The 21,411-nt window shown below is 54.8% G+C and overlaps 7 protein-coding genes across 7 annotated transcripts; 5 read left to right on the top strand and 2 right to left on the bottom strand.

Annotated features, from left to right (window-relative positions):
• Positions 1-302: 302 nt before the first annotated feature.
• Positions 303-1,439, top strand: HMPREF1541_08243 (uncharacterized protein; the record flags this gene model as incomplete). The annotated part of the gene is made up of 1 exon (XM_008722562.1): positions 303-1,439. One exon carries the CDS (start codon positions 303-305, stop codon positions 1,437-1,439), a length of 1,137 nt encoding a protein of 378 aa, XP_008720784.1.
• Positions 1,440-3,877: 2,438 nt separating this feature from the next.
• Positions 3,878-4,704, bottom strand: HMPREF1541_08244 (uncharacterized protein; the record flags this gene model as incomplete). The annotated part of the gene is made up of 3 exons (XM_008722563.1): positions 3,878-4,525; positions 4,578-4,625; positions 4,675-4,704. The coding sequence occupies 3 exons, from the start codon at positions 4,702-4,704 to the stop codon at positions 3,878-3,880; spliced, it is 726 nt and encodes a 241-aa protein (XP_008720785.1).
• A 2,629-nt stretch (positions 4,705-7,333) lies between these two features.
• On the top strand, positions 7,334-8,913 carry HMPREF1541_08245 (uncharacterized protein; the record flags this gene model as incomplete). Its single annotated transcript, XM_008722564.1, has 6 exons — positions 7,334-7,452; positions 7,568-7,591; positions 7,646-7,655; positions 7,703-7,795; positions 7,852-8,488; positions 8,552-8,913. The coding sequence occupies 6 exons, from the start codon at positions 7,334-7,336 to the stop codon at positions 8,911-8,913; spliced, it is 1,245 nt and encodes a 414-aa protein (XP_008720786.1).
• A 534-nt stretch (positions 8,914-9,447) lies between these two features.
• Positions 9,448-10,251, top strand: HMPREF1541_08246 (haloacid dehalogenase, type II; the record flags this gene model as incomplete). Its single annotated transcript, XM_008722565.1, has 1 exon — positions 9,448-10,251. The coding sequence occupies one exon, from the start codon at positions 9,448-9,450 to the stop codon at positions 10,249-10,251; it is 804 nt and encodes a 267-aa protein (XP_008720787.1).
• Positions 10,252-12,789: 2,538 nt separating this feature from the next.
• On the top strand, positions 12,790-16,821 carry HMPREF1541_08247 (uncharacterized protein; the record flags this gene model as incomplete). The annotated part of the gene is made up of 1 exon (XM_008722566.1): positions 12,790-16,821. The coding sequence occupies one exon, from the start codon at positions 12,790-12,792 to the stop codon at positions 16,819-16,821; it is 4,032 nt and encodes a 1,343-aa protein (XP_008720788.1).
• Positions 16,822-17,830: 1,009 nt separating this feature from the next.
• HMPREF1541_08248 (uncharacterized protein) lies at positions 17,831-18,088 on the top strand (the record flags this gene model as incomplete). The annotated part of the gene is made up of 1 exon (XM_008722567.1): positions 17,831-18,088. The coding sequence occupies one exon, from the start codon at positions 17,831-17,833 to the stop codon at positions 18,086-18,088; it is 258 nt and encodes an 85-aa protein (XP_008720789.1).
• A 1,130-nt stretch (positions 18,089-19,218) lies between these two features.
• On the bottom strand, positions 19,219-21,384 carry HMPREF1541_08249 (uncharacterized protein; the record flags this gene model as incomplete). Its single annotated transcript, XM_008722568.1, has 1 exon — positions 19,219-21,384. The coding sequence occupies one exon, from the start codon at positions 21,382-21,384 to the stop codon at positions 19,219-19,221; it is 2,166 nt and encodes a 721-aa protein (XP_008720790.1).
• Between the last annotated feature and the right edge of the window lie 27 nt (positions 21,385-21,411).

Below are 21,411 nucleotides of genomic sequence, written 5' to 3' on the forward strand. Positions count from 1 at the left end.
GGCTGTCACGACGAACAAGACACGACGTTGGCGAGAACGCGCGAAGTCCATGGGACCCAGTCTCCTGTAGCCATCCCAATTAGGTAAGCCCAATTTGGCGACGGCGGCGTTCGCGTTGCCGCCCGACGTCATCGCAGGCAACACTCGACTGCCCACTTCACCTTCACCACTCATCCTGCCTGGCCACTGGCGACATGTCACGCGAGCGCATAGCAGTCAGATGCATGCGCATCTCGACCATGTGATCCTCCGCCATCATCCGTGCGACCGCCGGCGCACTTTCTAGAACTCGAACATCCGTCATGGCGTCCCGCTACGTGACCAAGAATGGCAGAACCGCCAAACGCGGCATCTTCATGGGCGGCGTCTGGCATTGCGACTGCGATTCGAGACTGCCAGCCGACAAGTTCCAGACCAAGAATGGAGGGAAAAATCACGGAAGATGGTTCTACACGTGTCAAAAGCCACAACCGTCTAAGTGCGGATTCTTCCTCTGGGAGGATGATGCAAAGGTGCGCGAGGAGGGCGCCGTCCTGGCCAATTCAAGAACGGAGCCAACAAGCCCGAGGACGCCAAAGAAGATTGGCAAAGCGGTGCAGACCAAGCTAACGTCGCCCGTTCAACTCGCAACTCCGTCCACCAAATCCAGATCTCCCGTCAAGCTTGAAGCCGTTCCTCCTCCAGTGGACATTGACAATGCTTGGTCATCCGACAGCGTCAACGACGAAGACCTAGCATCTGCGCTCGAGGAATTTGAAACGCCTCGCAAAGCGGGGCGCACCGACGTCGTCACCTCTCCCGGCAAGAAGCGCACCACGTCCGCCATCTCTGCCAAATCCGACGCCTCTTCCGTAACTCTTCCCCCGGATCATGAAGCTGACGATGTCTTCTGCACCCCCGCTACCATCAAAAAGCCCGGCTCCGCGCTCTTTCCTCTTCAGCCCACCGGCCTCGCCTCCCCAAACATCACCCCGTCCATGACGGTCCACAAAGGCTCAACCGCCACCGGCACAGCCACAGAATCCGCAGAAGCCGGCCCGCTCGCGACCTCCGCCCTCCAGCTGCTGCAGCCCACCATCACCCTCCCAACACAGCTCGAAACCCAACTCATTGACCTGCTCAACCGTCACGAGCTCCGCGCCGCCGGTGTCGCCAAGGGCCGCGAAATCACCCGTCTGGCCGTGCAGGCCAAGGAACGCAAGATTGCAGAGCTGGAGGCGCGCATTCACGGCCTGGAGCAGGAGAAGGAGACGATGCGAAGTGTGGTGCAGTGTCTCAAGAGTGACATTGCCACGAGTCCAAAGCGACCGAGGCGGCCTCGGACCGGGTCGGGGACCGGTGGGGAGGAGCTGGGAGGAACATCCGGTGCTGGCGGTGTGGGCGGTAGAGGCAGAGGCAGAGGGAGGGGAGATGCGACATGGGCTCGCAGCATTGTCTGAGGCAAGCAGGAAGGCAGATCTCAGAAGCCGCTGTCCAGCTTGATTTGCGGGGTCTAGCAAAGGACTTTGTCGCGGTGGGTCCCGCCATAGCATGTGGCATGTAAAGGCTCGTTCAGCAATACGCGCCCCCAGATGGAGATGGTTCGACCCACTCCATACTGTACATACAGTCTGCCACTACGAGTCTCGCGCCGTTCGCCCGATAGCGCTAAACGGCGGCCCGCAAGATACCAAATCGACGAGAGCAGACTTTGTCACAAGATGAGCATAGGAGAGATGCCGGCGATTGCGCCGCGCGAGGCGTCGGGTGCTCGCTCAACTTCACGACAATTGAAACGAATATCATGACTTCCAACAAGAAGAATGCGTACGGCTGAAAGCAGGGCGTCGGAGCAATGAAACAGTCTTCCACGTTGGACGAACATATGAGCGACAGACAGCCCGCTTGGGCGTGAATAGATAAAAACGGATCTTCATTGGCCTACTACCTATGCGAAGGAACTTTCTTCAAGTCACAAAGAGTCTATTTCCCGAGGCTTGACCGCCATTTGGCGGTGCTGTGCTGTGCTCGTGCACAGCAGTTTGATCACCGTATCGGGCGGAGCCCTCCCACCCTCCGACTCCCCCAGGGTTGGGTTGTTGTTCGTTGCCGTCGTCTTGGCAGGTACAAGTACTTCCTGCTGCGTTCCGTACCTGCCCGATCATCTCCGGTCTTTGACCAGATGCCGAACAGGGAGACTGTCGTTGGAGGCTCGGCTTTTGTTGTGAAGAAGGAGGAGAATGCAACAAGTGCCGTGCTGCCTTAGCTCCGGAATCATAGATTGCTCGATCGCTTGTCATGCATGTACCCCGCAAATCCTTTGTGACCTTTGACGGAGCGTTAGGATAATGGGCATACGGAATACTGTTCAGTATACCATTCGGGGTCGATTTCAGAGCGTACGGCTTTTGCTTTTCCGGGAGCTGGGACAAAAGATCTGCAGGGTTGTTACGCGACTCTCGCCACGTCTGACGCCCCGGAGGTGGCCGTTAGGGTGTTGACTTAAAAGCATCAATGGACGTTGAGCCGCATTCGCCGCGAGAGCGACATTCAGCAGAAGGAAGCGTTAGCGCTCATGCTTGGATTTCAAGAGTCGATAGCTGGGCAGGATAAGTCTGATAATGTCTAACATTTGCATGCAAATGGTTTCTGAACCGACCATCTGGCAACTTGCAGCGCCACGGTGTCTCATGCATGGCCTTCTTCTGGGCCCAATGCAAGTGTCTGTCGGCAATTGAGCCGCCTCAAATCCAGATGGCGTTCTATTTCCCCGGATGTGTCCTTGCTCAGTCGCTTGAGATGCTGCTACGGAGCAAATTGCTGCGTTCCCAAAGCGGCAAGGATCGAGTATACAGGGCTGCCACATGCTACGCAACCTCAGACCAGGTAAGACTCGCCCTCGATTCCCACATCCTGGTTGCTCGTACAGACTTCCACTGTCACGACACACATAACCTCTGCAGGAATATACCGCTCGCAATTCTGGGGCTCAGGCTCGGTTGTCTTACACCGAGGACCTTTGCAGATCATCAGCTTGAGCTTCTGATCGTAGTCGGGCTAATATCCATGGTGCTTATACGGGACTTGTCGGTGCTCTATCCGGGCGTCGTATGAGCGCGCGAGTGTGTCAATGCCGTTGATGCTCGCCGGGGCTCATCGGCTGGCCCCCGTGGTGTGACTGCTCTGTAATTCCGGCGTCTTGCAGAATTGAGCTTACCCAAAGTTCAACCCGACCGCCGAGGAAGGACTTCGGAGGCTGCCGCAGGTTGTCGAACGCTTTGTAACTCGGGAATTTGGCCTCATAAATTCGTACCGTGCATGATCATCGCGTGCTAGCTAGGTTGAAATGCTCGGTGGAAAGCTGGCCTGACTTTGCGATGGCAGGAAATTGGGAAGCTAGGTTATGCAGGTCTGCCAATTTTTCGCATAGTCCACGATACCAGATTTGCTATGCAGCCTGGTTTCCCTCTTCTGTTGCACATGCTCAGGTAGGTTCCGGTCGGAATGGGTTTCGAGAGCTTGGACCGAGGCGCACGTTCATGCAGCATCGAAGTCATAGCAGTCTGTGTCTGGGATGATGCTCGACTGAACGCATGCTGATAAGGGAGGTGATGCACTCGACGCTCAGAACGACGCCTGCGGACGCTCGAGGGGTAGAGCTCTACCCCTCCGCTCCACTTGTGGTCAAGTAGCTGTAGAAGTGGTCCCGGTAAAAAACAAGTAGCTGTGGAAGTGGTCCCGGTAAAACAAGGACGGCACTGCGATTCGGATTCCTTTCCCATGGTGCAGTCGACCAATCCTGAGATGTCTTCGAGCTAGAGTTCTGTGTTCCTCTAGCACCTGGCATACATTCATTAAGCCCTCTCCACGGAGTGAATGAGGGAGCGATTTGGACCAATTACAGGATAACGCATTTGGCCCGACTCTTCTTCTCATTGCGATACATCCTCGGGGGTTTGTTGGCATCGTAGAAGTTGGGGCGCTCGTTCATGGCAGCGCCGAGCGGTTTGGCAGGTCCGGACTGCTTTGTAGGCGACTGGCGCTGCCTCCTCAATTGGCGCACAACATCGAAGAACGCCTTTTCGACATTGATACAATTCTTCGCTGAGGCTTCCACGAACTCGCAGCCAAGCTCCCTGGCCAATGCTTGGCCTTCTTGCGATGAAACTTCGCGTTCGTGGTGTTTGTCGCTCTTGTTGCCGACCAGCATGACTGGGACTGGGCCAGAATATGCGGGTGCTGAGTTCATCTGTGCAGGCAGGTACGTTGTTCCTGTAGGCGAGTTTGGATGGCCAGACTCCTTGACCCGTTGTACTTGGTTATGGAATCGCTGGATCCGAGTGAAGGAGTTCCGTGATGTGATTGAGTAGACGAGTATGAAACCTTCGCCATCCCTGATCCATTGGTCTCGTAGTGCGGTATATTCTTCTTGTCCAGCAGTGTCCAGAACTTCAAGCATGCAAGAATGTTGGTCGATTACCACCTGCTTGCGATACGAGTCTTCGATTGTGGGATCGTACGTCTCGACGAAGTGGTTTAGACAGAGCTAAGTATTCAAATTAGCGCACAGTCCAAGAGCACGAGCGCGGTAAACGTACTTGGATAGTCAATGCAGTCTTTCCCACGCCACCATCTCCGAGCACCACCTTAAAACGTTAGCACGCAATGCTTCCTGCGCTTTGTTATTCCACATACCAACTTGTAAAGGGTCATCCGCCCAGCCATCTTGAAAGGCTTCAGGACGACCGAAGGATTCCTCCCCAGTATTGTTCACAGGTACCCGCGGTAGAAACTCGTTGATTGGGAAGGCACAGGAGTTGCACGAATGGTCAAGGCGTTCAAGTAAATCGTGTCTCCTGGTGAGGCGTTAAGAGGAGGCAGGGTAGACCTGGGCGGGCGAGGTCTAGGCTTTGGAGCAAGCGGATCTTAGAGTGCGTGCCTTGAGCACCCACAGTGAAAGTCTAGGATTTGGCGTCGATACTTGGCTGAGATCGGAAAGTCCTTGCAGAAAACACGTGGGCACTGCAGGGACAGTATGAGGCGTTGTTATATTTGTTTTTGGTGGCGGTTCGGACGTCTGGGACGATGGGGTGGCAGGTGGGAGACAAGAGGTAGGGAGGGGTATGTTTGGATGGAGGTTATAGTATCGGAAGAAGAAAATGCTGGCCCTTTTCCGCTAATTCGGCGATCTTCGGTGCGACTTGGAGAAACCCGAGTCGAAGTGCAGATGTTGAGGGAGCACGATGGCTCAATGGTACAAGATCGGCTCTGAACGAAAAGTGTTTTGTGTGGGTAGCAGTTTGTGGACTGGTTTCCCGCTGTAGATCAGGCCCAGATCCACGGGCAGGGTCGATGGTAGCAGTCTGCACCCTTGAGAAACTCTCGTGGATGCGATTCGGCCCGCCGTCTTGGGCACGAAGAAAGTAAGTCGAGGCAGTAACAACAGGCAGAAGCGAGCCAGTATGGTCCAGCAGCGTCGTGAAAGCAGTCGATAAGCCGGAGATGGGTTGGCAGAGATCAACCAGGGAGCCAACATGGCCTATATTGCAGACTGAATGCCTCCCATAACGGCTCCGAGTATTTCCTGGTCCTTTTCAACCGGATCTATTCTCAAAGAACCCACATCGTCTTTCGCGGCTGTCAAAAAGCTGCCAGGTGCTAACTGGGAAGAGCCAGGGCGAGTTAGGAGCCTTGGAGGGGCGGTAGCCAGTCAAGCGCTGGCCACGAATGGAGACGGGGAGCATCCGCACAGAATCCACGGCCCACCATAACCATGACCCCTGCGACCATGTTTTTTCCTAGTGTGCAGTGGTGGCCACAGTGCTAACTGAACCGGTGCCAGCTCAAGCCACCGACTGCTTAAGCGGCTCCCCGAACTTTGGCCCAGCGTTACAGTCTGCTTCGCTCAAAGTCTGCTGTCGCTTCGAAGCCAACTTTAGGATAAGCAGCTATCTACGACACCACGACGCCGACGAGCCGTCTGGGTGACCTGGCCCTGGATCAAACGTTGCAGTACTACACCACGAAGTTGACCTATTCGGTCATGGCGCAAGTTCGAGAAGTGCCTGTCGATCTCGACTTGTCTCCCTTCCTGAATCGCCAGTGGCTAGACTGATCGTCGCGGCCCGACTTTCGAGGCTGGGTTTCGAGATGGCACCATCACGCTGCCGTTGCTGTCAGAATTGGCTACCTTCTGCGTCTGGCATAGCACACGAACGGGTTCCCCTTTTTATATAACAAACCTCAGCCGTGATCGATCCGGGCGTCTGAGGCATGTCACGTCTGATACAGCCTTAGGGTCGGAAGGCAAGGACATTCCCTTCCGCGTCAGACTAATCCACCCCCCACCGACAGTCCATCCCACAGTCCCGTCAAGCCATCCCACTTCCAAGGCACTGGAAGCGAGGGGTCCCCATTCTTATGCCTGACTGAGCATTGTTCGTTGTTGGCGGCGAGCCCCGTCAATGATATGGCGATCATCAAAGGTGGGCGCAAGATGCAGCTAGAAGTCGATGGACTGGTCTGAGCTTTGATAACACTATCATCTTGTATCATTGACACATCGTAAGATGCTTACCATGCTGCCAACACCGTAGCAATTGGATAGAACACTCAGTATCGTGTGAAAGCTGATGTCTGTTGTCACCTCGATAGGTGAATGACAGGCTTCTTCGAGGTCGTTGAGACATACTGCTTTAGACTCACTGAAAGAAGCAACCTCACCTTGGACACTCATCTCTAGACGATGCCTGTCACCTGTCAAGTAGAGGTTTCAAACGGTCATTCAGTGCTTCAGGCCCCAGTGGCAGGGACATCGATTCCCGAGAAGCATTGTTTCCATCCGAGAAAAATATCGCGGATCGTATATGTATCGTGTTCCGCTGGTTGTCCCTGCCTTGTCGAGTCATTTTTCATCCATCCGGATTGGGCAGCATACTCGGACAGTATATTGAGTGTGTCTTTGAAAGCGATCTGTCACATCCGGCCTCCGTTGAACGTCAATATCGACGGTCACGGACTGGCTGCGGTGCGCCCTAAACCCTGGGTGTGGTTCTGGATTCCGTTGCCGTCATGGACCTGTCCGGAAGCTGATAAATGGGGCGGAATTTTGGTTCAGGCATGACCTTTCGATTGGCTTCCCCACGACTTCTCATCTTTCAGTGCTTAACAACGTCTTTGCGCCTGGATTAGAACCTTACTGTGATTCGTAAGCGTCTTGCTCTGAGTGTCTAATATAGAAGAGACAGCAAACAGGATATTCAAAATCAAGCTAATCATCACCGCTCAAACAGCAATATGGGAGAAGAGGTTCGCGATTCCAGCGCTGATAGCTCGGAGGGCCCTTTGCTGACCGATGCAGCGACCCATTCACAAGCATGCCGACGAGGATGGTCACTTCCGCCGACCAGCTAGTGCCTTTAGAAACTTCATTTCCGATGAGCCGGGCTCCAGATTTCCTCCGGAGAAGGATAGGTAAGTCAACTGCCCGTGCATAGGTGCTTCTTGGCTTTGTACGAGCTGTACAGATACGATGGTATCGTTTAATTGATCTGTGGGGATCGAGGCACTAATGATCTTTATCGTTCAGATACGTTTTGTATGTGAACTATGGGTGAGTCGATTACGGTAGCCATTCAACTCTCGATCAAAGACTGACGTTCTGTAGATGTCCCTGGGTAAGCCGCCTGCACACCGCCAATATCCTCAACCTAATCTGTCCAAGGCACACCGCACCATCCTCGTTCGCGCGCTTAAGAGCCTTGAACCCATCATCGAGCTGGTTGTGACTGACTTTGACCTCACCGAGAATGGCTGGGTATATGACCTCTCGCTGCTTCGAACAGTACACGTTCAGCTGACAACTTGACGTAGCTTTTCACCGGCCGCAATGGCTCTCCCACCGCCGAACCTCTCTATGGCTTTACGAACCTCAAGCAACTATACTTGAAAGCCGACCCTAACTACAAAGGCCGCTACACAGTCCCTACCCTTTGGGACAAGAAGCAACACACCATTGTTAATAATGAATCCTCCGAAATCATTCGCATGTTCTACACCACGTTCGACTCCTTTCTCGACCCGCAGCATCGCGAAGTCAACAAGCTTGGGGGTGGGTTCTATCCGGAAGGCCTTCGATCCGAGATTGATGCCATGAATGACTGGGTCTACAACACTATCAACAATGGCGTCTACAAGGTCGGCTTCGCCACCACCCAGGAGGCATACGATGCCAACATCTACCCTCTTTTCTCGTCTCTGGACCGCATTGAGAAGCATCTCGCAAACCCTGCGCACCAGCCTTTTCTCTTCGGGGAGCATCTCACCGAGGCCGATGTCAGACTCTACACGACGATGATCCGCTTCGATGCCGCCTATGTGACCATCTTCCAGTGCAACCTCCGCGACATCCGTCACGGCTATCCACGCATCAGCCGTTGGCTGCGTAATATCTATTGGGACCAAACCGACCGCACCAACAACGGTGTGTTCAAAAAGACCTCCTTTTTCGGTAGAGCCTCTCCTTCCACTCCCGCGCCCTGGCGGTGTGCCGACCTATGCTGACATGTAATAGAAATCTACAAATACGGCTACTACAAAGCCAAACACCGTCAACTCTACGGCGGCTCAGACCTCGGGTGGAACGTAGTGCTTCCCCGTGGCCCCGTGCCAGATATCGAGCCGCTCACGGACGAAGAGGAAGCTCAGATCAGCGGCGGCACAGTCTCATCGCCTACCAATGGAGCGCCTACCGGCATAATAGCTGGGATGAGCATCAACGAGGCTGCGGCAGCGGATTTGGGTGACGAGGATATGAGTCCGAAGCAGAGGCTTGAAAGGGCCACCACGCATGGCGATGAGAACAAGAAGTGGTACAAGGCTGCGAAGAAGGCGGAGAAGCAGGCTGGCGCGGCGAACATGCATTTGGCGCTGTAGAAGGTGTCGCTGATGAGGCAAACAGTGGGAGCGTGGTGGCTCATGGCTCTATCGCACAAAAGCATGATATGATCGAGCCTGGGCAAATACGATCATGGCGATGCACCGATTGTGCTCCGTAAATAACGTAGGTAGATTATGCCCTCACTACCTGACTTTGTATGTACATGGCTCTCCCCCGCACGTTGCCCCTCACGAGTGGCCGGCCTCGGCGCGGAGGATCGATCTACGTTGCTAGAGTCATCACCCGGACGGGCACGCCCCCTGATGTTCACCACTACATACTCCATATGGAACTGTTGCATCATAACGCAGTAGTATTCTGATTGGTCGTAGACCGGATCAAATCGGCTCGACAGCGTCAAGACTGTTTTGACAGCAGGAACCTGGCAGAGCGAGGATATATATCTCCGGCCAGATCACTCACGTATCCTTGCTGCAGCAGGTAAGGTCATATACTCCAGACGACTACACCAGAACCAACGAACCCCATCTCCCACCAGCAGCAACGACGACTCACGCGCAGGCCCCCCGATGTCGCTCACTCAGCCCCCCAAAGCACTCCTGACCGACGTCTTTGGCACCGTCGTCGACTGGCGCGGCACCGTAACCACGCACCTCACCAACGCAGCCAGCAGCGCCCTCAACTCGAGCGCCGGCTCCCTACCCAGCGCCACGCGCGCCGCCGCGGCGACCGTCTCCTGGCCGGCCTTCGCGCAAGAATGGCGCTCATCATACTACCACTTCACGCGCACGTACGACCCGGCCAAAGGCGGACCCTTCAAGTCCGTGGACCAGCACCACCTGGACTCGCTGATGGAGCTGCTGGACAAGTACGGCATCGCGGACCTGTGGGCGCCCGAGGAGGTGCACAAGCTGAGCTTGATTTGGCATTTTTTGGACCCGTGGCCGGATTCGGCGCCCGGGTTGGGGCTGTTGAATGGCAAGTTCGAGACGTGCACGCTCAGTAATGGGAACACGTCGCTGTTGCAGGACCTGGCAACGCATGGGGAGTTGCCGTACAAGCATATCTTCAGTGGGGAGGACTTTCAGGCGTACAAGCCGCATGAGAAGGTGTATAGGGGGGCGGCGGGGAAGTTGGGACTGCGGGAAGGGGAGTGTGCACTTGTGGCGGCGCATCTGGGCGATTTGGAGGCGGCGAGGGGCTGTGGGTATCAGACGATCTATATTGAGCGGGAACAGGAAGAGGGGTGGAAAGAGGATAAAGTCAAGGAGGCCAAGGGTTGGGTTGATATGTGGGTGAGTCTAGGTGAGGGCGGTTTTGAGGAGGTGGCCAGAAGGTTTGGTTGCAGTGGTGAGGGAAGTGGAAAGCTATAGAGCTTGGGGTTTTGCGATGATCTTGCGGTGGCGGTAGGAGATTCAGAAATGCTGCTGTGTGAGGTGACAGGGGCCTGCACGCTCTGGGGGAATAGTCCTGTGTACCCCGTACTCCGCCATCGGTATAGCATAGAACCATTAAAGCCTTCATGTGCGCTGCGTCCAGGGTACTTTCTTGGGACGTCTCACCATTATCGCGGTCCACATTGTGACCTGCTCGCTGATGAAGACAAGATGTAGTCGCGAGGTTACTGTACGGAACGATAGCAAAGACCACTTGACAAAAGACCAGTCAGGTGCGGCACAGCAGTCAACGTGCTTATTAGCAGGCCAGACCTGGTTTCAGCCACCGCGGTGCCTGTACCACGTGGGGCGCCCATGCATGATGCCGAAGACTGTGATCCGTGTGTAGGACAGTTCGAGCAATTGTCAACAGGGGCAAGATCGGTTCGTGGACCAGGAGCATCAGCCTAGCTCACCTACTGTAAGCCAGATTGCTAGCCCAGGTAAGTTTACGCAAACGACAGTTCAGACCTGGAAGTTGTGCCAGGCTTATCCATGAAAGTCGAGCTTGACTTGCTCGGGCAAGCTGGGGTGTGCGAGCCGAAATCTTTTAAGCGACGACAGACGGAAATCGCAATTGGTAGAACGACGATAACGTGCAGCTGGCTGCTCGGGAGAGAAAGACCCAGACGAAGTAGCATCAGATACGGATAGCGCATGAGGAGTACAACCGAAAACTGCACTTCGACCGGTTGATACAGGCGAGACAGGCTTGCCAAATTCAAGGATGTGATGTTCAATTATCACAGCAGGTGATAGGGCGTGCTGGCCGATATCGTTGGATGTCAAGTGTGAAAGGACGGGAACTGGGTGCGTGTGGGGTACTGGCCGAGTCCCTGTGGCCCCCGGGCGTGAGCAAGGTGCGGCCCGGCGATCTCTACCGCATTATTATCCCTAAGAGTTACGAAAAATGTGGGCGTGCAGCAGTGAGTGCCTGTCGAGAAATCCTAATACTGCGCTGCAAGTGCATGGACTCAAGTTGTCGTTCAACTCAGTCCCACCGATACTCTGACAGCGGGACGGACACGCAGCATACGGGTACTCTGTACCTGGATCGTGCAGTGAGCAGGAATTTGACGCAAAGCCAACTGCCAATTCACTTTGAAGGTGAAAAAGTAGAACGTACCGGCGAAAACAGCCAATGGGACTAGTGGCTGCACTTGTGGCAAGAGCGAACTGCAATGTTCTTCCCGAGGTTTCAACCTCAACCGTACTGCGTTAGGATCATCATCATCACCATCACCAGATGACTGATCCTCATCCGTGCTATCATCACTACTCCTTTCTAACCGTTGTCTATCTTCAGCGTGTCTCTCGTTCCGAAGCTGATCGCTGGAATACGGCCGACTAATACGCTCGCGTGCAGTACCCTGACCGCGACTGCTGGGTCTAATGAGATTGAAGCGCAATCTCATTGGCTTTTATTCTCCGAACTCCCTCTCTTCGGCCCTCCACCGAGGACATGGATGAAACGCACTTACCCCCCCCCTAAACCCACTGCCACACCGGCTGGACTTCGTCCATCGTCTCGCACTGGTCCTTCTTTCCCCGGCACCCTGGTCAGGCACTGCTGCATTTGGGCTATCACTGACCCTACAAAACTCTATAACGGTCAATGTTGAATGCGGCGCCCCAGCTATGCACGAGCATGTCCTCGACTTTTGCCTTACCGAAAATGCCGGTCCCTGACATCGTACTCGGGGGTGGAAAAGTCTTCAGGCCACGCTACCGGACTCCCACTATCCGTCCTGATATCTCGTCTCCAGTAAACCCTGCCGGCACTTCTGCTCGCGATCGACTGTCGTTCGTCAGTCCGACTTGGCCAACGCGTCCGGCCGCCACGCCGTCCAAAACGCGGTCGCACTAGGAACGCCCCTGCTCGGCCGGTAGCCAGGATGGTCTCGCTACGGTCAATCTTCAATTTCCTTCCAATCAATCCGGCCCCTGACTTTCAATCTTCCGTTTCCCCCACTGGGTGGCACTCGATCCGTGCCCCTGTACCCACAGTCTACTGCCCGCTAGCCCTGTTCCTGGGTTTCCAAGACCAGCGAACATGGTCCCGCTATCATCCCCAAAGCCTTTTTCTTAGGCGTGAGATGGTGATCCAAAACTCACAAGAGAGATGAGCCAGACGAGGCCGAACTTGCGCTACTAGCCTCCACTGCTCCCAGCTTGCTGGATTCTTGTCTTCGTTCATCCCTGGAGGCTCAACCTTATTCCCTTCTGTCCGCGGCTTTGACCTTGGGTGGAAGCATCTTGGGGACCTTCGATTCTGCTGACTCGCTCAACTGCTATCGCACCTCTTTCCTCAGCGTCACCCTCCACAGACTCCAAGTCTGTTACGTGGGAGAGCAGAAGCGCTGGCCATTGAACACATGCCTTCAAGACTCGAAACGCACGTTTGCTCGTGCTGAATTCACAGGAGCTGGATCGCGACGATTCATGGGCTCACCGGCTTCGGGCAGGAACGCGACAATGGAGGTAGAGACAATGTACCATCTGCCCTCTCCAGCGGATACGCCATACCGCACCCCTTCCAGCACTCGGTCGCATGCCGACGACATGTCGCCTGCTACGACACCCCCTCCTCCGCCTGAAGATCGCGCAACCAAGAGACGAAGTACCGACTCAGTCAACCCTGCGCTGGACGATAACATTTCTCCACTAGACCCTCGACGCTTCACACCAACTCTTCACGCTTCCCTGGTCTCAGAGATCCTCTCTTTGCGCCGGGACCTTGAGAACAAAACGAATGACATTGAAAAGCTGGAACAAAGTCTCCACCAAGCACAGCAGCACAATGATACCCTCAACAGCAATCTGCTTAACAGCAACAAGCAGACTCGTGAGATCAAGCGTCAAATGCAGATGTTGGAAGGTGGAACACTCTCTGCTCTTAGTGACCTGGCTTCGGAGCGCGACGAAGCCGTGGGAGAAACTGCTGATCTGAAAAGACGCCTTGAGCAGGCCCAAAAGCGCGCCAAAAGCCAAGAAGAGGCTGCTGAGCGGACCCAGGCTCTTTGGGACAAGGAAAAGGATGCCTGGTCTGGTGAGAAGCGCGGACTCGAGACCAAAGTGCAAATCGCCGAGGGCCGTCTGAAGGTCGTCCTTAGCGAGATTGCCAACGCCCAGAGCAATGCAAGACCTACCTCGCCGGAGCGTGCTCTCAGCAGGAGCGACAGTCGCAACAGCGTGCACGAGAGCCCCGGTAAGAAACGTGATTCCAGACCGGCTCGACGCGCGAGTGCTTCGTCCATGTACAGTGATCACTTGGGTGGAAGGGTCTCAGCGCTAAGCTTTGCCAACGGCCATCACATCAACCTTGCTGACGAGTTGGCTTTCGATGAGGAAGAGGAGTATGCCAACGGTGGCATGGAGGACGGCAGGATCTCGCCAGATGCTTTACCGGAGGAACAGCAGGAAGCCAGGCCGTCATCGAGCTTGTCGATCAAGGCGAGGAAGATTCTAGGCCTTCCCCTCGACTTTGAAGAACAAGACAAGGAGAATGTTGATCCTGAGCGCCGACCCACAAGCACCTATGTCGATACTGCCATTCAATTCTCTCCTCCTACATCACCTTGGCCAAGATCCGAGAGCCAGCTCAGCCAAGCCATGACCCAGAGCATGAAGCGACAGTCACGACCAGCTGATCTGCACCTCAGCAACGGCAGGCTCTCGAATGCAGGCGCTCACAGCCCAACCAGTCCCACCGATAGCCGTGATTCGCGATATGACTCAACCTACGCGCCTTGGAACCACACAGGACCTGTCATGGTCTCTTCTGGCGTCCAGACTGTGGAGGCGCTCCCGAGCCCGCCATTGACGCCCGAAAAGTCCGACAGTAGTTTGGCAACAATCCACGAAAGTGCAGCTGAAAGTATCGAGATGAAGACAATGAGCACGCAGACGGACCATTCGGGGCCTATTGCTGTACCTGTACCTCCGCAAACAGACAAGCAGAAGAGCTGGCAGCACGTCAGCACCGAGTCGGGGGATCTCCAAATTCCTCTCATCAACATTGTCCCTCCTACATCGCGCCCTGCTACGCCCGTGGCTGGTCCTAAAGTCGTCTTACCGCCTCGCACAAGGAATGCAGACACCCAGGTCGACAGCACCACCCTTGGCAGCTATACTTCGTCTTCAATGCAGACGGAGGTCGTCAGAGTCGATCGCCGGAACATCATGCCCTTGTCTGAAATGCCGTCTATGCCTACAACGTCCTATAAAGCACCTATTTCCGTCCGGGCTGTGCCTCCTGTGAATCGAAGGAAAGCGGGTCCACCAACGACAACGGTAACGCAGCGGATGAACCATGCGATGAATGTGGGAGTGACAAGAATGCCACCATCAAACGATGGTGGGCCGCTTTCCAAAGAAGCAGATCCCAGTTCGTTCGGTGAACCTAATCTTCCGCGTCCTATCCGATCAAGTAGCCTGTTCCAAGGATTTGACGATGAAGCAAAGGAACAGGAAGACAAGTTTGAGGTCAATACGTTTCCGGATGATGACATATTCTCCCGGCCTACCACCAAATTAACCTTGAGAGGCGGCAAGATGGTTGCACAGGATGGCCTCGAAGACATTGGGGAGTTCCTACCTTCCGAAATTGCTGAAGCAGTCGAACCAGAGAATTTGAGATTGTCCGAAGACAGCCTCTCTTCCGAAATGAGGAAATTCATGGGCCGTGATACGCAGCGAAATGCGCCTGTGATGAAACCACTCAAGCGCGTGCCGTCTGCGAGATCAAACAACATGCGACGAGTTGCCCTGATCTCGAGTGGATCTGCTGCTCATCGGGCGTCCACCTCTCAGTCGACCAATGCGTCTGCCGAGAGCAACCCGCCCTTCCCTGTGCCATTAAGGTACAGTTCAGCTCGAATTATAAAATCCCAGAGCGAAGGCGGACGAAGTTCAAGGGCAAGCAGCAATGCATCTCCGACCAAACAATCCCGCATGAAGAAACCGGCACTGCGCAAGTCGCGCTCTGGCCCAGCTATCGCGCCATATGGCCAAGATCGTAGGAGTGGCAGTCGCTCGCCGCCAATGGCCTCAAGGGTATCTATCGTACCCGAGATGCCGACTTTCCAAATGCCAGCAGAGCCTCCAGCATTCCTGAATGCACCTTACGGTGCTCCTCAAAGCGATGCCAGTGCTCCACGGCCGTCCATTGCAACGGGCCCAAGCAGGCGAGGCACACATGTGAAGCAAAATTCTGATGCCGGTCTTCTGCAACAGACCTCTGTTGTCGATTCAATTGCTCAGACCATGGTCGGAGAATGGATGTTCAAGTACGTCCGTCGGAGGAAGTCCTTTGGGATGGGAGAGAAGCAAGATTGGGACGCCGGCAAATCAGTAGATGAGATCTCAGCCAGCGTCACCAATAATGGTGTTCGACACAAGAGATGGGTCTGGCTCGCACCCTACGAAAGAGCCGTCATGTGGAGTGGCAAGCAACCAACATCTGGGTCCGCTTTGATGGGCGGCAAGAGCGGACGAAAACTCACCATCAAGTCTGTGTTGGATGTCAAAGACGAGAACCCAATGCCCAAGGGCTCTATCACTGGACCCCATTTCAATCGATCCATCCTAATCCTCACTCCTCAGCGAGCACTCAAGTTCACGGCATTGACCCAAGATCGACACTTTGTCTGGCTTACAGCCTTGTCGTTTTTGTCCCACTCTCCTCTGAGCTTGAACGAGCTCAATGCTATGCCGCCTCCTCCGCCACCAGAAGAGACAACTGCTCAAGCACCTGCACCGCCGCCCTCGCTTGCTGGAACATTCCGCCGACGGGCTATTCGTGATTCGATTCGCATTGCAAAAGGCGCTAAACCACAGCAGAGCATTCGCTCTTTCACCACCGACAACTCGTATCCGCATTTGCAAGAGCAATTCGGGGATGAGAACGAGTATTACGACCCTATGAATGATCCTGCTATGCCGCCGACCATCAAACGTTTCCACAACCGGAAGAGGAGCAACACTGCTCCCCGTGCGCCACCCAGCTCATTCCGAGGCTTTTCATCAAAAGACGTCGTACCAAGCTTACCTGGTCCAGGATCTTATGCCACCAGCACGGCTGTCACATCGGCAACTGGGTCCGACCGAGGCCTCTACACCCCGAGCATGGGACTTCCAAGTCTATCATCATCACGCAGGGGCAGCGAGGCGTCCGCCTCTGGTCGGCCAATGGCTCATCAGCTTTTCCCCGATTCAACCAATGGGAACCACATGATGCGTATCGAGGCCTTCGTCGACTCGAAACAGCCAGGTTTCATGGGCAGAGGCGCGAACAATTTCGGCGGGCCTCTGGGCGGCTTCGGCGGGCCACTACGAAACGGGCCCCACAAGAAGAAAGACATGAGCCACTGGGGGTTCGATGACCCCAGGAGCTACTCTCCAGTGGACAGCCTGATGTACCAGGAGATGCTAGCGGCCGAGGCACCACCAAGTGTGCCAGCAAGTGCTCGAGCAAGTGAGGATCGAGACTATTTCAGAGGCTTTTGAGAGAAGTCAATATGATGAACATGACTCACTTGGACGCAAAACGATACAGGTATGAAGCCCAACATCTTCGGAGGGCATTGTCTCGGGTGAAGCAGCACTAAGATTGTTGCAATGAATCTGCCAGAGAAAAGTCGGTCTCAGTCTGCAATTTATGCTTGATTCGGGACTGGGCCAGGTACGGCGTTTTGGGCTGTTGGTGTTGGGCGGGTTGGAGTGAACTCTCCTTATAGGAGCAGATGGTTGGGCGCAAGCCCCCTTTTGCGTTGACGTTTCTTTAGTTCTTTGACGCGACGGGACTTATTGCTCCGGACGGATGTACTACTATGTTACTGTACAACATTGTACATACACTATACGGCCACCTGGTCGAGGTTCGTTAGCCCGAGGGTCCCCGGAGCATGAACACTGGGGCGGCACAACGAAAGGTACGTTGCTGGCAGCCCAGTAGACAAAATGGAGTAGTAGATATTGAATAGTGCATGCCATATTCGAGAACCAAAATTTGGCTCAAATATAAATCTATCACAGACTCAGACCTTTTGCCGCTAGATCTACTCGATCCTGGTCATACATCGCGCAAAGGCAAGCAGTAGATACGACACCAGAAGCCCTCGATGTCCGCATTGCTGATGCCGAAAACCCCTCTTCTGATTGGCCCGCGATCGGCTGATATCTATCAACCTCGGCAACTGCGCGGCCGCCGACGTCGTCGCCCCGGCTCACCAAAGACGCAAAGACAATCATTTCCTTTTCACCTCTTCTGCTCGAAGCCTACGGCTCGCGACTCCCCTGATCTCAGCACACTGCTCTCAAGCCAGCACTTGCCTGCCTCGACGCCCTCTGCATCTCTGCAACCTTCCTAGAGTCTTTTCTCGCGCGCCACCAGAACATACGGCCTCCGCGCACCACCCCGTGACGCACATCCTAGCAATCCACACATCACACCGCCGCACACACACACCCACCGACCCAAACTCAACCCTCCACACCCCACCCTCAGCCTCACACAATGTCCAAAACACTCACCCCCTCAGACGTCTCAGCGCACTCCTCGCCCGACAAAGGCGGCATGTGGATCATCGTGGACGACTCAGTCTACGACGTGACCAACTTCGTCGACGAGCACCCGGGAGGCGCGAAGATCTTGAAACGCGTGGCGGGCAAGGACGCGACCAAGCAGTTCTGGAAGTACCATAATGAGAGCGTGCTCAAGAAGTATAGCCCCAAGTTGAAGATTGGGGTTGTGGGCGAGAAGGCGAAGTTGTGAGGTGTGTGTGTGTGTGAGAGAGAGAGAGAGAGAGACGGGAGGAGAGAACCGGGATTGGGGGTGGAGAGGGCGAGAGGAGAGGTGGCAGGGGAGGAGGCAGGGGGATGTGGTTGAGGGGGAAAGAAGGATAGAGAGGGAGCTAGAGCGTGCATGTGTGTTGTCCTAGCAGCACGAGCAGCAGCAGCAGTAGCATCTCAATTCCGCCGCGGAAGGGGGAAAGCGTGATCAAGAAGGTGTGCTGGAAGCCACGAACAGTGGGCTGTGGCTATAGCTATAGCGATTGCTGTAGCTGTACCCTCTGAATGAGACAGTCCTGGTGCTCTGCTGCTGCGCGATGACTACTCGACCATGCTCGGGCCCTTGTTGACCGCGAGTTTGGAGTAGATACGAAACACTCTAGATGAAAGAGCAGAGGGGAATATGAAGACAATTCGCGTTGAACACACGTTAGTGCAATGGATTCTGATAAGAATAATTCTTTCTGGTCCTCTCCAAGTCTCGCATAAACTCCCTTCACATACGGGATAGGCAGACGCGCTATGCTGTTCAGACAGGCACCGCAACGATGGGCTGAATAGCGATCACGCAGCCCTGGACGAGCACAACGAGAGCGAGGAGAACCGCCTAATCTGGATGCAGCCAAAATGGCATGCTAGCATTGCAATGCTTTTTCGAGCTCCAATCGCTCGCTCCCTGATCTCTGCCTCCGTATGAGTCAACAAGAGGCTTGATCTCGCCCTACATAACCACCGTGCCTGACTGAACGTCTGATGTGCATTTCATACGCACCATGTGCTGTCATAATGCCTTGCAAGTCCTCTAAGAAAGGACCGTTGCAGCAACGGTAAGAATAGCCTGCTCAGCACTCCCCGGAGCAACCAGTCCTCTGCAGTGGTACGTTGCAGTACCCTTTTCCTTGCTTTTGGACCTTGCGACGCGTGTGTCGATGCTCGGCTCCACTCGAGCGAAATAAGTGATATGAGGATCTTATCGATCCATATGCAACGATTGGATTAGATTCGGATCCCAACAAGGCTCCGTAAAGTTCCCTCCGTCCGATCGACCAAGATATACAGCAATTTGGCCCGCGTTCTGCCGTGTTCTGTATATGCGTCGGAGATATAATAACCTCAGTCTTCATCACCTTCGTCACCACCCTGTCCTAATTCTCTCTTCAACATGTCGACATCTTGCTGCAGCTCCTTGATCTTCTGCGCCAGGCGTCTCTTGATAATGAGATTGGTTTGCGTCTTCAGCATCTCCATCTGCTGCACGATCTTGCCCTCCAAATCCTTGATTCGCTCTTGCATCTGCGATTTCTGTTCGTCTTCCTCGTTCTGCGCTTCGCGGTCTTCCTGGTCTTCATCGTCATCGGACTCGTTGTCGCCATCCGTGCCGGGGGTCGGGGCGGCGGGCGTTGACACTTCGCCGGCAGGTGTGGGTGCTGTTGTAGGAGCCTGCGAACCAGTGACATCTGGCGAATCGGCGGCAGATGTCACAAAGCCGGATGAATCGATGGCGCCGTTAGTGGCTGGGGCAGCCTCCGCGGATGGAATATCTTCGTCAGCATCTTCAAACATCTGCGTGAACTCATCGACCTCAGCTTCTCCAATTTCGTCGTCGACATGTTCATTGTGTTCTGCGAAGTAGTCGTCCGCTTCGCCGTCAGCGTCATCATCCTCGTCTTCATCTTCATCCTCCGTTCCAGAGTACTGGTCTTCATCGACGCGTGGATCGTAGTCCAGCTGCTCAGCCACAACACTCAAGGCAGCAGCGTCGCTGGCGAGAAGCTGGCCGACACGGCGATCCACGTTTTCGATATCCTCGACACGAGTCCGTTTCGTTCGCTCGAATCTACGCTTACGTACCCACTGCATTGGAGCCGTGAGACCATGAGCGTACTGGTATGTTTTGGGATCAACGCCTGGCGGTAGGGGGTAGGTTTTGGCTTCTTCGTCGTTCTTAATCGGACCAAGCACAATCATCATCTGACAAACATCGACGCTTTTGATGAAGCGCATCTTATCCCAAGACTTCATACCTTCGATGATGGTAGGCAAGTCAACGAGAGTTGCGGCATACTTGTTCTGGCGAACTCGGAGGCTGCAACGTCTGCCACTGGTATCAGCCACGCTGATGCCAATATCGGCACCACCTTGCAGCTTGGAAACTCCCATAGTGCCTCTGTTGATGTGATCTCTGATGTAGTCACAATCAGGACCAGGTTGCATGCGCAGGATGAAGCCTTCAAGTATGACGGGATCTCTTTCAGTATCGGACAGCTCAGAATCGTAGCCAACGCCAGGATGTCGCTTGGGAATTCTACCTTTGGTCTGTAGTTTCAATCCAGCCGCGCCCGGTGTGACTGGCGACGGGCCCGACACCTTTGTCACAGCCGTCTTCAGCTTGATCTTGGGCACGCCGGAGGTGGGAGTCTGGATGGGAACCTCTTGTTGGGTGTCCGCCCGCTTCCGTTTCTTGCCTGAGCTATCTTGACCTTTGTTACCAAAATTCAATTTGATCTTCGGCGTCTGAGCAGTAGGGGATCCGGCCGTTGAAGGGGGAGCAGGTTTCGCGAAACCATCGTTATTGCTCTTATTGAAGCTGAACTTCAAGTTCAACTTGGGTCGCTCCATATCGTTCTCTTCTTGATTCTCCTTGTCACAGTTGTTTCGGGACTCGGGCGACGAAGTGCTGCTCACAAGGTCCGTCGCCGAATCGATAATGACCACATCGGCTTCGGGGTCGAAGGAGACAGACTTGGCTCTGCGTGGCGCTATACGGCGCTTTTTCACGGCTTGTGGTATCAAAACATCGGGAACCGTGGTACTGGGCTCGCGATCGGCTTGTTTGCGCTTTCGATTGGGCGTGGCGCGTTTGCCTGGAGTCGCAGGGCGATTGAGTGGCAAAGCATCGTGGTCGGGCTCAGACTTGATGTCAGTCGCGGCCGTCTTCTGGCGCTTAGGGTTGGAGCGGTTGACTCCCCAGGCGCCCCGGGTCTGCATATCCGAAGCCCCTGTTGGCGGCTGGTTGGCGGTGTTAGGCGCGACGTGGGTCCGGCCACCCGCGCGGGTGATGGAATGATTTTCGACCGAGACAACAGGGACGAATATCTTCTTGGCTGCTTCTGCGTTTTGATCCTTGCGCTTCTCTTGTTCTTGTTGTGATGCAGACTGACCAAATGTTGCAAGTAATTCGGTTGAAAGATTCAGTGTGATGAAGCCGTGTGCTGTGCCGGGTGCCACTGGAGCCTGACTGGGTTTGCGAGGCTGCTTGCTGGCCTTCTTTTTCGCCATCTTGTCAACCAGTTAATCAAGGGTGTG

This window comes from Cyphellophora europaea, assembly GCF_000365145.1.
Source record: "Cyphellophora europaea CBS 101466 unplaced genomic scaffold supercont1.8, whole genome shotgun sequence".
Lineage (NCBI taxonomy): Eukaryota > Fungi > Ascomycota > Eurotiomycetes > Chaetothyriales > Cyphellophoraceae > Cyphellophora > Cyphellophora europaea.